The sequence below is a fragment of the Gadus macrocephalus genome, chromosome 1 (genome assembly GCF_031168955.1).
Source record: "Gadus macrocephalus chromosome 1, ASM3116895v1".
Taxonomy (NCBI): Eukaryota; Metazoa; Chordata; class Actinopteri; order Gadiformes; family Gadidae; genus Gadus; species Gadus macrocephalus.
Genome location: NC_082382.1, coordinates 16,815,271 through 16,831,429, shown reverse-complemented (window position 1 = coordinate 16,831,429; position 16,159 = coordinate 16,815,271). Strand labels below are relative to the sequence as shown.

General features: G+C 45.9%; 1 protein-coding gene across 1 annotated transcript in view; it reads left to right on the top strand.

Moving 5' to 3' along the window:
• dock3 (dedicator of cytokinesis 3) overlaps positions 1 to 16,159 on the top strand; it is a 46,764-nt gene that overhangs the window by 20,143 nt on the left and 10,462 nt on the right. Inside the window, 25 exon segments of the mRNA XM_060055339.1 lie at positions 536 to 539; positions 1,187 to 1,415; positions 2,681 to 2,805; positions 2,950 to 3,112; positions 3,442 to 3,548; positions 4,256 to 4,427; positions 4,533 to 4,630; positions 5,002 to 5,085; positions 5,289 to 5,389; positions 5,571 to 5,652; positions 9,127 to 9,297; positions 9,931 to 10,123; positions 10,406 to 10,533; positions 11,301 to 11,447; positions 11,665 to 11,763; positions 11,858 to 11,952; positions 12,504 to 12,579; positions 13,013 to 13,113; positions 13,359 to 13,417; positions 13,507 to 13,655; positions 14,044 to 14,129; positions 14,887 to 14,913; positions 15,027 to 15,122; positions 15,433 to 15,493; positions 15,643 to 15,736. Coding sequence (XP_059911322.1) covers positions 536 to 539; positions 1,187 to 1,415; positions 2,681 to 2,805; positions 2,950 to 3,112; positions 3,442 to 3,548; positions 4,256 to 4,427; positions 4,533 to 4,630; positions 5,002 to 5,085; positions 5,289 to 5,389; positions 5,571 to 5,652; positions 9,127 to 9,297; positions 9,931 to 10,123; positions 10,406 to 10,533; positions 11,301 to 11,447; positions 11,665 to 11,763; positions 11,858 to 11,952; positions 12,504 to 12,579; positions 13,013 to 13,113; positions 13,359 to 13,417; positions 13,507 to 13,655; positions 14,044 to 14,129; positions 14,887 to 14,913; positions 15,027 to 15,122; positions 15,433 to 15,493; positions 15,643 to 15,736 — 2,747 coding nt within the window.

The following is a 16,159-nucleotide window of genomic DNA, read 5'->3' as shown; positions in this document are numbered from 1 at the left end:
GGCTGTGTGACTAATAAAGCAATAAGTAATCAGTATAAAAACTGATATACATCATATTTCCATGATACCTGTATGGTAGAATGCAACTGCTTGCATGCAACAGCCATCATACTATGGCTAACAAGCAAATGCTAGCCTACATCTTTTAGCAAGCAACTGTGAGCATGCAGCTTCCAGAAAGCAAATGCTAGCATGCAACAGTTAGCATGCACCTGTCAGCGTGCGACTGTTTGCATGCAAATGTTAGCGTGCATCAGCGCAGATCCTGCATAGCGTAAGATGTATCCCAGGATGCATCAGACGTCAGCGTCATAATGCAGTATTGATAACCCTGACGGCGGTAACCTCCATTAGGGGAGCCATGAAGGGGGAAGAGCCTCGTTAGCCAATGGCTCAGTACTCCACAAGGTCAAACACACCAAAGGAGGGGGGGTGGGGAGGGGGGGGGGTCCTCTCCTTGATTTCAAAGGATATATTATGCCTTAGTCTTTTATCCTTCTTCTGAAATGACCCCGCAAAAGTGATGCGACATCAGTGCCGTGAGTCTGTCTTCCGTCTCGAGATCAGTGCTCATTTATTTAGTTTGTTTTGGCTTCCCGATTCACAAAATAACACATGACTCACCGAGCTCTCATACATTTTTTCTGTTCCTACTCGTAGTCCTGTTTTTGTTACCCTCTCCTCAAATGGTGGACATCTCTTATTTTATATTATGTGGTGCTGGGCGACGTCTCTCTGTCCATTCTGCTGTGTGTTTCTTCCGCCCCCACAGTCTGACTAATATATCTTAAACGCCTGTCTCTCGTCCTCACCCATCCTCCTCCTCGCTTCCTCCTCGCTCCCCCCCCCCCCCCCGCTCCCAGTCCAACACTCTTGTGGTACATACATGGTCACCTACAAACACAATCACACACACACACACACACACACACACACACACACACACACACACACACACACACACACACACACACACACACACACACACACACACACACACACACACACACAGACATATATCCATAGAAAGCCGCACTGTAAATCTCCCCATTTAAAAATGTACAGGCACTCACATTAAGAAACTCGCATTAACACCCACACGCAAGCCCACTCTCTGACACTCCTTCTCTGCGCTCTCTCACTGTCTCTCTCTTTCTCTCTCCCTAACTCTCTCTCTCCCTAACTCTCTCTCTCTCTCTCTCTCTCTCTCTCTCTCTCTCTCTCTCTCTCTCTCTCTCTCTCTCTCTCTCTCTCTCTCTCTCTCTCTCTCTCTCTCTCTCGGTGTGCAGGCCTCATCATTTCCCTGCAGCTGCTGCGGGGTGAGCTGGAGCAGATCAGACGTGAGAACCAGGCGGTGTTCAGCAGGGCTCTGGCACTCACACGCAAACTAGGCTTCCCAGACGTCATCCTGCCCGGTGAGCACACACACACACACACACACACACATGCACACGCACACATGCACGCATATACTTGGGCGGACACACACACACACACACACACACACACACACACACACACACACACACACACACACACACACACACACACACACACACACACACACGCGCACACAGGAACAAGACCAGGAGATCAAATGAGAAGAGTTAAGGGCAAATTAGGAGGCAGGGCTAGGAGTCTAGAAGGGGTTCAGGATTATGGGGGAGGGTGGTGTCCACCTGATGCGACGGGAGGTCCGGGGGTTAGGACTGCTGTGTAGGACGCAGAGGACTAGGAATCGATAGTCAAAGTAGACTAAATGGAGATGTTGTGAGGCAGGGTTGGAGAGCAGTGTGGGCTGAGGTGACTTGAGGAATGCTCTGGTTCGAGTTGAGTTGGATTTGGATCTCTGCAGTAGAGAGAGTGAGAGAGAGAGAGAGAGAGAGAGAGAGAGAGAGAGAGAAACACTCACCTAATTGGTCACCACCCTGCATGCATGAAGAAGCTATTCAGGTCAGGTGCCGAGCAGTTCGTCTATTACTAAAAGCAAGTGAAATGGTAAAAGCTTGGAGGTACCGCGTGTATTTATTTCCATTCATTTCATCAGCAAGCAGTGCCCTGTTTGTCTTCCATTGAGGAGACTGAAGCCCCTTCCCTGCCTCTCATCCCTCTTCCAGTTTTTTCCTCAGAAACATGCCCCTCCGACCTAATACCTTCATTGGACTTGGATATATATAACGATATTCTGGTTTCAAGAGTAACTGTTACATCCTACGCCCCTGCTGCCGTTGACTTGTATGTCATGATGGCGGTTCCTCAAACAGTGACAGTTATTAAGATGTATTCCCTTCAGTGACAGAAACAGGTTGATATTGGGCTTGCCTTTGAAACGCAATGTCGAACGCAACAGTCGAATCTACTGTCAACTGTCGGGTTAAACAAATTACTAGAATAGTATTTGAACCTTTCTTGAACCGTCAGTTCAGTTCTACAAAGAGCATCGGAAGAAGGAACCATGCTATGTCTCACATCATTCCAGTAAGGTATTGTCTTTAACCTAGGCTGCGAAAGCCTGGATGGTTCTACAATGTTTTGTTCTAGCCGAGTTTGGACGTATCCTTTCGCAGCTGGACAGACGGGAGGGAGAGAGGCTATTTTGCAGGACAGGGACGTGGTTCCTTGCTTGAGGTTCTCAGTTAAAGAGGGGTTCATCCTTGCTTCCCTCCAATGTTTGTCCCAGGAGACATCCGCAATGACCTGTACCTCACCCTGGAGCGGGGCGAATTCGAGAGGGGGGGCAAGAGCGTGCAGAAGAACATCGAGGTCACCGTGTACGTGCTCTACGCCGACGGCGACACGCTCAAAGTACGGAACGACGTGGCACGATGACAAACACACCGTTTGATACGGCGAGCACGGGCTGTCGATGATCACCGTCGGCAGCCACGCAGCGAACACCCAGACCCGGCGAGTTAACCCCGTCTCCTCTCTCTCCTGTACCCCCACCAGGACTGCATCAGTCTGGGCAGCGGGGAGCCAAACACCAGCGAGCATCGCTCCTTCGTCCTCTACCACAACAACAGCCCTCGCTGGAGCGAGATGGTGAAGCTGCCCATCCCCATAGATCGCTTCAGAGGGTCCCACCTACGCTTTGAGTTCAGACACTGCTCCAGTGAGTGCCCACTGCTGGCCGTGCATCCTTAATTTCCCGGCACAATAAAGACGCAGAACTCTGGGTATCTGTGTGTTCTTTTTTTTATTTAACAGTAGCAGTGGGGCAGTGGGAAGTCAAGTGGTTCAGGCGTTCAACTCTCTTGCTGAAAGTTACTGGGCATAGCCCCCTAATTGCTCTTGAAATACCTTTACTTTGCTTTGGACGGAAAGTGCCTCCTAAATGTAATATAAATGATTAAATAACACACTGTATGACAGGATCACGTTGGCCGTGGCAGTGGTCGAGTTGAAAGACACATTTCATCTTTAATGTTGTTGTTCTTTCAGCTAAAGACAAAGGGGAGAAGAAGCTGTTTGGCTTCGCCTTCACGCCTCTGATGAGGGAGGACGGGACAACCTTGTCGGACGAGAACCACGAGCTCTATGTTTACAAGGTGAGAGCCGGGGAGGGGATTCAAACACTCCCCCCCCCCCCCCCCCGCAGTGGCAGGGCCGTGGCTGCGCGGAGCCCTCACAGGCAGAGTGGGTACACATTCAAATGCAAGGTGTAAAAGTAGCCGCGCTATATTTAGACGCTGCTGTATTTCACATGAAAAACTCCCTGACTCCTCCACCCTTTCCCCATCCTCACCACTACGCAACTCCCCCTCTCTCTCTCTCTCTCTTTCTCTCTCTCTCCCCCTCTCTCTCTTTCTCTCGCTCTCTCTCGCTCTCTTTCTCTCTCTCACACTCTCCAACTCTCTCTCAATCCATCTTTCTCTCTCTCTCACTCCCTCTCTCAATCATCTCTCTCTCACTCCATCTGTCCATCTCTCTCCATCTCTCCCTCTCACTCCGTCTCTCTCACTCCATATCTCCCTCTCTCTCCGTCTCCCTCCTTCTCTCTCTCCATCTCGCCCTCTCTCCATCTCTCCCTCTCTACCTCTCTCTCTCTCACTCCATCTCTCCCTCTCTCTATCTCTCCCTCTCTCTCACTCCATCACTCCATCTCTTCCTCTCACACCGTCTCTCTCTCACTCCGTCTCTCCCTCTCTCTACATATCCCTCTCTCTCCATCTCGCCCTCTTTCCCTCTCTCTCCATCTCTCCCTCTCTCTGTCTCTCTCCCTCTCACTCTCTCCATCTCTCTCTCCCTGCCTTAGTGTGATGAGAACGCTACGTTCAGTAACCAGGGCCTGTACCTGAGCATGCCCTGCTGTAAGGAGGACTTCAACAGCTGTCCCAACCTGCCCGCCAACCTGCCCTTCCAGAGGAGCCCCAAGGAGACCTTCTGGGTCTCCACGCTGCTCTGCTCCACCAAGCTCACTCAGAACGGTACGACGGCTGACGGGTCGATGCGATGCTACACGGCTCAAGCTGAGTGACTCAAGCGCCACTCTCTGTGGGAAATGCTAATGTACTGTTTGTGGGTTTGATTAGTCGACCTCCTGGCTCTGCTGAACTGGAAGGCTCATCCCGACCGAGTGTTGGATATCCTGGGCCGTCTGCGGCAGATCAGCGGGGAGGAGATCGTCAAGGTCGCTTTCAACACCACTGTCGTGCTTCTAGAACATACTTTGTGTTTGGTCCAATATGCTAGACGAGTAACAGTTTATTTTGTGTTGGATTATATGATACAAAAACTAAAATGTAGACACTATTGTACGCTCTCTTGGCAATCCTGTTATATTTTCCATACATTTGATCTATAATAATATCTATATAATATAATAACTCATATTTTACCAAAATATAAGTTAAAAAGTAAGATAACTACAGTCTCTGTGCCTCATCACATGAATGTGTTGTTGGTTATAGCGCTACAATACGTTTTGATTGTAAATTGAAGATAAATCCTTTCATTCCAAGACAGCCATGTCATGATTCTTGTTCCTGTGCTTCCATTCAGTTCTTGCGAGATGTCCTGGATACACTCTTCTGTCTCTTAGATGACAACACAGATAAATACGGACCGTTGGTATTCCAGTCACTGGTAAGGAAAACAGGGGCTCATACACACACGCACACACACACACACACACACACACACACACACACACACACACACACACACACACACACACACACACACACACACACATTCACGCACAAAAACAAATGGTTTCATCTTACATGTGTAGCCACTGCAAGACAAAAGGAGTGGGATTCACGTGGTTATTTTTGGGCTCCGTGTAGGTTTTCATCATCAACCTGCTCAGGGACAGCCGCTTCTACCACTTCAGACCGGTGATGGACTCCTACATTCAGAACCACTTCGCTGGAGCGCTGGCTTACAAGTAAAGAACACAATAGTACTACTAACTGAAATATAAATACCATCCAATGCAATCCTTCAGTGTTTGTTGTGAGAATATGAATTACACTTTCTCTAACGATCTTTGATGTGCTTCTACTTGTGGTCACAATTCCCGATAGGAGATCCATGATATTGAGGCTCTTTCCACTCTGTGTTTGCAGAGAGCTGATCCGATGTCTAAAATGGTACATGGACCGCTCAGCTGAAGTGGTCAGACAGGACCATATCCAGGAAGCCATGAGGGTAAGTTCCATGACTTATATCAAAACACAAACGCACACACACAAATGAATCGTTGCTTTGATATTGCTGGTTTTGGAAAGCTTGAACCCTTGCAACAAATACAAAACATGTCCCGAATCTTTCAAAGTAGATTTATTGGCGAGGCCTAAAAAAGTAGCCAATAGGCACGCCTGACAAGCAGAGGCTGATAAGGAGTAATGCGAGCTCAGGAAGGTAAGTTATACCAAGCCCAATGGGGCTGCGGTGGACCAGACCTCTTATGGGAAAGTATACTGGAGCCAGAGTGGGGGTATCGATGGCTCCCAGACCCAGATGTACTCAGATAATAAAGACTCTCAGGAAGTGGGAATGAGAATGAACCAGACTATAGATAAACTAGAGTGAGAGTATATTTGATGAAACGAAAAGCCAAATTATTGAAACAAATATGGCTTTCAACAATGACAAGGTCGTATAATAGTTTGATTGAGGAGATTGTCTTTCTAGGTTACGGCGTGTATCGTATATGCCTCGGATGTAAAGTAGTGGATGTAATACTACTAAATGTTCACATATAAACTATCAGCACCCGTTGGGACTTCTGAATGGACAGCCGAGTCTCATTCAAAAGTAATCAATCATTCATAACCTAAAATTGAAACCAGTCAATGACCCATTTTTCCAACACGGTACTTCCAAGGATGAGCCCTAGAAAATGCAAAGACCTAATAGAAAACGGATCCCTTTCATAGAACAAAAACCTCTGCCCTTCAACCAGCCCAGATTCTTCACTGAGGATACGGTGTATCTTGTACAAGCCACTGCGTTCACCTCAACCCGACTACTGTAATGCCCTTTATGCTGGTGTTAGCCAGGCCTCCCTCTGATGCTTGCTATTGGGCCAGAACGCGGCAGCTTGCCTTTTAACTGGAACACGCAAGAGACGCCACTTCTCACCGTCTCCTTGGATGTTTTAGGATTGGTTTGAGGATGTTATCGTTGAACAAAGCCTTAAATGGATATGGCTAAGCTCCAGCCTATCTCTCTGACCTTTTACATCCATGCCTCCCATGGCAGTCACTCAGGTACGCTGACCTGTTGCTTCTAGTCAAACCAAGATCGAGGTTGAAGCATCGGGGGGGGTTGTGCCGCAAAGTCGCCCCCAACCTCTGGAATGAGGGGCTTCTGCATGTCAGGCTGGCTCCCACATTGCCTGTTTTTAAATCCTGCCTTAAAACACTTTTTATTTTTCTTGTCTTTTAACACGAATATGAGGGTTGCATTTCTTTGTTTGTATTTATATTTTTATTTTTGTGTTGTTTATGGTGTCTTTGATTGTACAGCAATGGGTCAACTGCCGTTGTTTTTTAAATGTGCTCTATAAATATATTTGATTCGATTATTACAGAAACATATATCTTAAAACAACTGCTAGATGGAGACAATTACCATTATATATTGATTTGATCTACATGGGGCAAAAAATATCAGGTTGCTTCTTGCTACATGTATTTTAAATTATATTCGTCAATAGATAGATCCATCTCGATCTGCCTATCCCTTTTCTGTGATGTCTGCAATTTGTAGAGGCTCAGGCTCAGGCTCAGGCTCAGGTTATTGATAATTCGTGGCGTAGTTTAGTCAGTTCCTAATTCCTATTTTGGCAGTATTTCCCAATATGCCTAAACTCTAACTGCTCCCTAAGGACATGCATCTGAATTCACTGTAAATGGCTTTGGATAAAACATGGTAATAGCAGAGAGCATAGATTATTTTGCTATAGCATCAGGCCTTAGTTTCCTTCCCATGGGAACAGCAACTCAGGGTTGTATGTTAGAAACACTGCAATCTAATTTTGTAATATTCCTACTGAGATTAATAATTGAAGAGAGAATTTGTGAGGGAATTTAAGGACACCCAAAGTCTAGCCATGCTGTCAGCCTTATACAATACCCAATGCAATATCACCGCTTTGAGGCTCTCTATTAAAGAATCGGTTTGAGATAGTAATTATGGGTAAAACAACACTGGGGCAGATCAGTGAGTGGCCGGACAGGATAGCCAGGAACGAATGGACACAAACAAAAACAAAACAAAGTACAAGGTTACCCACATCAGAAAATAAACCCCAGAATTAATTGCGCCCGATGTTTGCGGTTCTGTGATCATAAGCGTGTTAGCCGGTGTGAATCCGGTGGCCATACAGCAGATACAGTTGGCAGAGTGTTGGACACTGATGTAGTGTCTTGATAGTGTGGGCAACCGGTGTCCCTCTCGCCTGGAACTGTACTCTAACGCTGTTGGCACTTGGCGCGCTGGCCGCCGCACCATTGACGCAAGGGGCTTTTCTCCACGATCCGTTAAATAATGAATTTTTGTTTGTGTATTCGGATGCCAGGGAGTTGCGCATACGCTAACACTGCCAAGTCGTGTGCCCTTGGAGGTAACTAACTTTGCAGAGGAGAAATGATCACTGTGGTGCCATGGCAGAGGACAGACGCTTGTTGAAGGTTCACACGTCTGATCCCTCAATGACTCCATGCCTTTAAATAGAAGTTCTTCCCGACATGTTTTGCGATAACCAAAGTCCCCAATTAACCTCAGGACCCGTTCCTGGTTTTCTTGTGCTCCACTTGCAGGTGTCTATTCCCCGAGGTGTATCACTTCTCCAGGGTTTACATCATGCATGGTTCATCCAAATGTTACACCTGATACCCCCTAATACAAACTGCTGTCTGTTCTATGCTCGTACATTTATTCTTGTCTATCATAGGCTACAGCAGATAGCCTTTGATTCCTTAGACTTCCATCGTTTTCACTGGAGATTTCCTCATAAGGCAGATCCGATATATTTCCAGTAAGACAGCCATGTGGAGGGAATTAAACAAACGCAGTGAGCACCAGTGTGAGTGCACAACACGTTTCACCATACAGGCGACTCTGCCTCGCTGTCGCCTTACACAGATGTTACAAATCAAATAAATAATAAATGAAGAGTAGGCTACAGCAGGACTGTACATTCTGTACTATGCAATTCATTCAATTCCCGGAGACCTGGAGTCTCATTAATTCAGCAGTAGACATTTTAATGGTGATGCATAAGCACAAATGGCACCATCAGACACACAGGCAGAGAAGGCTGCCGGGTTGAGCTGCAGGGATTGTGTAAAGAGGTGAAGGGACTCCCAACTGTTTGATACGTGTTAGTATGAGGAGATATAGGCTGCCTTTGCAGTTTTATGAAGACGCATGCATGGCATTTACACCTTCTTTCTGTTTAAAGGTGGTTATATTATATCACATCAAGTGTGTATTGGTTGTAATGACGACATTATTCAGATTATGTTCATCAATAGTGCCTGATGTTGTTGATTGCACTTTAAGTATAATGAATGTTGTAGCCGACACAGCAAAACGGGCCTCAAATAGTTGATAGGATAAGTGTGCTTCATATGCTCTCCTCTAACTCTCTGTTCCCTAATGCCCCCTGCTCAGGCACTAGAGTACCTGTTCAAGTTCATCGTCCAGTCTCGGATCCTGTACTCGCGGGCCACCTGTGGGATGGAGGAAGAGCAGTTCCGCGCCAACATTCAAGAGCTGTTCCAGTCCATCCGCTTCGTGCTGAGCCTGGACAGCCGCAGCTCGGAGACCCTGGTCTTCACCCAGGTCAGATGGCTCCTAGGGAAGAGCTTCTCAGCGGACAGTCCTGTCTGTCAAAAAGCATTTTTTCTGCTTGCTTGGCAATCCCGTTTTAATTTTGTCTCTTTTTGTTTCTATTTTGTAACTGTTTCGCCGCTGAGTGATTCCAGATCTTTGGTTTTGCATGTTTGTGTTGCTTGTCTTTGATTATTGAAGCCATGTTGTTTTATTGTATTGAACCCCGCCCCCCCTTACTGTCACCCCACCCTTGGCTTGCTGTTGGACAGTTCAGGGGTGTGGTCAGCTGCATGCCTCTCTGTGGTCATATTCCAGCGCTTCTTCGGTCTCAGTAAGTCACAGCGCCCCCTGTGGACATTCAGTTCCGGTGCAGCAGCAGGCTGTGCCTCAATCCAACAAGATGACATTGAGTAAACTGTGGTCACCGCTGGGTTTTTTCTATTGAAATATATAATTAGCAGAGGTTGAAGGATTTTAACTATTTATCTTCATCATGAAAGAAACATGTGCGCATTTGTGTGTCCATGTAATATCCATTTGTATAAATGCTAACATAAAGCTAATGCTCAATGTCGGCTCTAGCACACATATTAAATAGCAGCCCTAACAGAGATTGTTCCCCGTTCATCTTTGCCCTCATAGGCGGCGCTGTTAAACAGTTTCCCGGATATATTCGACGAGCTGCTCCAGATGTTCACCGTCCAGGAGGTGGCTGAGTACGTGAGGGGCACCCTGGGGAGCATGCCCAGCACGGTGGACATCGGGCAGTCCATGGACGTGGTTAAGCTCCAGTCCATCGCTCGCACCGTCGAGAGCCGACTCTTCTACTTCCCCGGTGAGACGCCAGGCCTGAGATACACATTTAAAAATCAAACTTCTAATCCGTAATCTATTTCATGTTATACCTAAACATTATAAACACATGAATAAACATTTGTGTTGTTTTATTATATATTATGACCAATATTAATAGGTTGTTATCAATCCACTGTGATCAAAATTGTTCTCTCTATTCATATTTCAAGGCGAAATATTTCAAAACGTAGTCCAAGTCTATTTCCTCCCACTTATACGGCGTCATGTCTCCTCCACCTCCTCCTCCTCCTCCGCCCGCCAGAGTCCCGCAGCATCCTGCTGCCAGTGGTCCTGCACCACATCCACCTCCATCTGCGCCAGCAGAGGGAGCTGCTGATCTGCTCCGGGATCCTGGCCAGCATCTTCTCCATCATCAAGACCAGCGCCATGGTGGGACGACATGTGCCTGCTCAGCACACACGCTCGCACACACGCTCGCACGCACGCGCACACACACACACACACACACACACACACACACACACACACACACACACACACACACACACACACACACACACACACACACACACACACACACACACACACACACACACGCTCACACACAAACACGCACAAGCTCACATAAACATACACACACCCCTGTTTCCTTTTTTGTCACCAAGAATGTGAGGCTTTGAGCCGATGTTCTTCCTCATTCCTGTGATATTGCTGTTTATCTGAGACTTGCAGACTGCACACAACTCCCCCCTCCCCCCTCTATACACAGCTATTGACATTTGCTGAGTATAAAAAATGAATGGCTAAAAAAACTTGAATGTAAAATTCATGTGTCCTTTTGAAAGACCCCGTCGCTCATTCCAGTGCAGCCTCGGCTTGTTACGGCCAACCGCCCCACGTTGTCCCCACCGTTTAAATAGGCAATTAAGCAGCATGGGTCTCGCCATCAATTATTCATTCACTCTCACGGCCTTCTTCTTCTTCTACCTCTTCTTCTTCTTCTTCTTCTTCTTCTTCTACCTCTACTTCTTCTTCTTCTTCTTCTTCTTCTTCTTCTTCTTCTTCTTCTTCTTCTTCTTCTTCTTCTTCTTCTTCTTCTTCTTCTTCACCACCCTCATCTTCCTCATCATCATCATCCTCTTCCTCTTCTTCTTATCTCTTCCCCCTCTCTTTCTTTCATACTGGTTCTCTCCCAGGAATCGTCGGTTCAGGAGGAGGTGGAGATGATGGTGGAGAGTCTTCTTGACGTGCTGCTACAAACGCTGCTGTCCATCATGAGCAAGTCCCAGGCTGTGGAGACCTCTAGGGGGCAGAGATGCCCTCAGTGCACAGCAGAGATCACGGTCAGTCTCCCTTCCCTCACTCCCCACCCCAAACACCTATAAAGGAGCAAATTATATCCTATTCTGCAATTCAACAGACATTTTTGTCCTTTCCATTTTCTCAATGCAAGTCATTGATCAGCAGGAAGAATTCGGCCACCTTGCTCAAGATTGCTGAGAGGAAAGTTGTAGAAATCAAATCAGGGTTCAAAATTAATCTTCTTCTTCTGTGGTGCAGGGGGAGTATGTTTCCTGTCTGCTCTCGCTGCTCAGGCAGATGTCGGAGCTCCACTTCCATCACCTGCTCAACAACTTCCACAGTAAAGAGGAGCTCAAGGTGGGAGGCAGCTTTGTTCAGCCGCAGAGAAATAAATACAAAGGAAAAAATCGACAAGGGTGCCAAATGTGTTTACATGTCTGTCGCCCACCAGGAGTTCCTGTTGAAGATCTTCTGTGTGTTTCGTAATCTGATGAAACTGACAATCTTCCCGCGAGACTGGAGCGTGATGAGACTCCTCACAAGCCAGTAAGTCTGTTTTTTTTTTGCTTAAAGGTAGGGAAGGCAATTTGGAGAAACCAGCCAGAATAGGCTAGAGTTTGAATGTATCCACCCAAAAAAATCCCACTCAGTTCCTTCAGGCCCCCCTCCAAAGCCACTCCCCCAAAACATTTGATTAGCTCGTTAGCTTTGGCTATCGGTCTGCTTTGCCTTGTGTAAGACTCTGATCATGCACAATGAGTGCACAGGCAAAGTGAGTGCAGGTATACGGTTAGGTAGGTAGACAGACAGGTAGGCCATCCAATAATTTCATTCAGGGTGCACTAAATGTTTGGATGGGCTTGTTACAGGCCCGCAACACAGGTTTTTTTTCTTTTTTTTCCCAGCGTATTTTATTTATGGATTTCTGTCGGGATGTAAAGAGAGTTATAAAAAATATGACAAAAAATGCTAGAAAGATAAATTGCCTACCCTACCTTTAAAGGGGATTTCTATCTTTTTCTAAAGGCCTAGCGGCAGATACCCGGCTGTCAGGGCTGATAAGGCTAGCGCTAACACCCTCTGTGTGTTTTCTGCAGTATCATCCTGGTGACCACACAGTTCCTGTCCCCCGCGCTGCACAAGAACTTCTCTGAGGCTGACTTCGATTTCAAGGTGTGTGTGTGTGTGTGTGTGTGTGTGTGTGTGTGTGTGTGTGTGTGTGTGTGTGTGTGTGTGTGTGTGTGTGAGGGAGAGGGAGAGAGAGAGAGAGAGTGTGTGTGTGAGTGAATTAGCAACCTGAGTAGTTACTAGTAGTAGTTTCAATGTACTAGTAGTCTCAATGTAATATTAATACAAATATTACAAAATTAATTTCCAGGAACGTCTAGGAACGCTTTTTAATATTTATTTAACATCTTATCTCATCTTATCATTCAGTTATCTTAAAAGCTGAATGAGTATCAGCATATAACTTTTTGTTCAATCCTAATGAAGATATGCATATGTATTCTGCTACTTTTTTACAGGTCATTTATGCAGATATTTTGTGTGAATTTCTAGTGAGGCTAATGCTGTTTTCTTGATCTTTCCCCTGGCTGTGGTGCAGGTGTGGAACTCCTTCTTCAGCCTCACTGTGCTGTACATCAACCAGCCCAGCCTGCAGCTGGAACCCCTCACCCAGGCCAAGAGGAAGAAGATCCTGGACAAGTCATTACAATTATAATTCATTAATAATCGTAATCATAATAATCATGAAAATGACAATAATATATAATAATCACATTATTAACATCAATTATTACGTTATTCTTATTCATTATTACTTAATTTAAATATATTAGAATTATTAAATGATGGTAATTATTATCTTTATGACTAGTAATATGACTACATTCATTTTTATTTGTCTGTTTGTTGTGTATTGATCATATGTTGTGCTCTGCTCTCTGTAGGCATGGCGATATGAGAGTGATGATGGGCTACGAGCTCTTCAGCATGTGGCAGAAGCTAGGTGAGATGGTGCTCCCTTTGGCTCCTCGGAAATAACGTCTATTGTCTTGCTGATGAAACCCCCATCACACCCGTGTCTCCCGCCCCCAGGGGAGAACAAGCCCCACTTCATCCCGGGGATGATGGGACCCTTCCTCGGAGTCACGCTGGTACCGCAGACCGAGGTGCGGAATATCATGATTCCAATCTTCCACGATATGATGGACTGGGAACAGAGGAAGAACGGCAACTTCAAACAGGTCAGCGCTGCTTTCTTCTGTGTTTTTTTTTTCGTATTGAACATTTTCATCTTGTGCCTCGGACAGCTTTGACTCGTGGATCACACAAGGAACAGTTGATACAATATACAATGCCCGCTTTGTGTGTGTGTGTGTGTGTGTGTCTCCGAGTGTGTTTGTGCGTGTGTATGTGTGTGGGCATGTGGGGGTTTATTTCTGTGTGTGTGTCTATTTATGATTGTATCTGTGTCTAACATTGATGTGTATTTGTGTGTGTGTTTAACGTGTGTGTGTGTGTATGTCTCTGTGACTCTGTGTGCGTGTTTCATTTTGTCTATGAGTGTGTGTATGTGCGTGTGTGTGTGCGTGTGGGTGTGTGTATGTGTGTGTACGTGTGTGTGTGTGACAGGTGGAGGCGGAGCTGATGGACAAGCTGGACAGCATGGTTTCCGACGGGAAGGGAGACGATAACCACAGGGAACTCTTCAGCTTGCTGTGAGTGTCGCAGTGAATACCGTTGCCTCACAACCTTCTCTGTGCAGCCCCCCTGCCCCCCCACCCCGTCCCTCACTGTAGCGATCACTTGGCTACTCCGGTCAACAGAATAAACCCATCCATTCACCGCTCCAGTGTTAAGGGGGAATGGTCAGCTCAGTTCGGATCAAGTCGAAGACTCGAGACCAAAAAAGTTGTGGCAACACGTCGATTTGCAGTTCAACCAGTTTAATACGAATTTGCAGACTCTCGAGATGCAAGGGAAGGACTGAACAATGTCCGAGCCTACACAAGGTTAATTTATTCTTGAAAAGACGCCATCGAATGGTGAGCCATTTTATTTCTAGGTCTAATGAGTACCGTTGGTCAGAAGGATACTCCTCTTGAGACCTTAAGACTTACTTTTACTAAGGCCAGGTCTCCTCTGAATGTATTCCATTTGAAAGTACCCCACCATAACAAACACCATCCACCAAGGACCACAAGAGGACTCCTATCAGACTGCAGAGTGCATAGACACACTTGATGACAAGTAGAAACATATTTATCATCCTTTGAATAGTATCAGTATTTTAGAATATATTGTTGTCCTATCGTAGTCATATAAAACCACCAATCAAAGATCTCCTTCTGGACCAAAGGGATGGCTGCAGTGAAAAACCAATGAAGTGTGCAGCTTTGGCCAGTTCCTTCTGCTGTGAACCCCCATTCATCCGCTGTACTGTTCTCTTCTTCACTATGTCTCCATTTTCTGCAGCACGCAGCTCTTTGGACCCTACCCAAGGTATATACATAGATATATAACCCTTTTTTAACTGAGTATAATACATCATATAATCATGTGCGTTGCATTATTCTCCTCAACCAGTTAAAGACAGGATGTTTCTGTTTTTCCAGCCTGCTGGAGAAGATCGAGCAGGAGACCTGGAGAGAGACCAGCATCTCCTTGGTGACGTCGGTCACCAGGCTCATGGAGAGACTCCTGGACTACAGGTACTTCCTCTTGGCGTTGGGGGCCATAGGATGGTTGAGTGCTTGACCCCCAGTCCAAAGGGTTGTGGGTTGAAACCCCAATGTCTGCACTCTTAACGTCGGCTCCTCTTAACTCTTAACTCCTATCTTCTCATTAAATGACTCCTATCTTCTCATTTAGTTTAGACACTTTATATTAAAAGTTTTCCCTAAATAGTTAACGCTAAACTGTTGTGCTCGACCGTCTCGCTAGAGGCAAGTTCAATTCCTACCAACATGAAAACACTGTGATGATCTTGAGATGAGATGAACATTTTTTGTTTTTCTTCAGGGACTGTATAAAGGGGGAGGAGGGGGAGAACAAGAAGATCAGTGGCTCCGTCAACCTCATGGTAATCACCGTCTTTCACTGATCTCTATCCGGTCAACGCATGTTTAATCCGTAATGGTATCTGTGATGCTAATGCTGCTGGCTGTTTCCGCCCGTTGAGACGCGGCTCTAACAGACCTTGTTTTGTATCTCCTCCCCTCCCCGCATAAGAACTTCTACAAGTCCGAGGTGAACAAGGAGGACATGTACATCCGTTACATCCACAAGCTGTGTGACCTCCACCTGCAGGCGGAGGACTTCACAGGTGAAGCCCAGTTCAGGCCCGCCCCTGCTGTGTAGTAAATATTGTGTTTAATGCATTGTGGCCATGAACTGCATCCATTGGCAATATTTTAAATAAATCATCATATCAATTATGAGGTACGACATAATTAGTCTACATTATACTCAAACTAATACTAGCTTGTTTACGTTGTGTTATATAAAACCTGTGGTTTCCCGTAAGCAGCCGCCGGTGGCTTGAGATGCAGCTACGGCTACAGTTACTTCATCTTCCAACGTTGTAGATGATATAGCTATTACTCAGCTTTAAAATAGCTATATATAGCTTGTTCATCTATATCTTTCAACCCTTTTTTAATGGAGTAATATGTGAGAATATTCTGTGGAAAAGTTACATAGTGCAGGTTTAATTATCCAATTATTAATTTAGAATTCATCATGACAT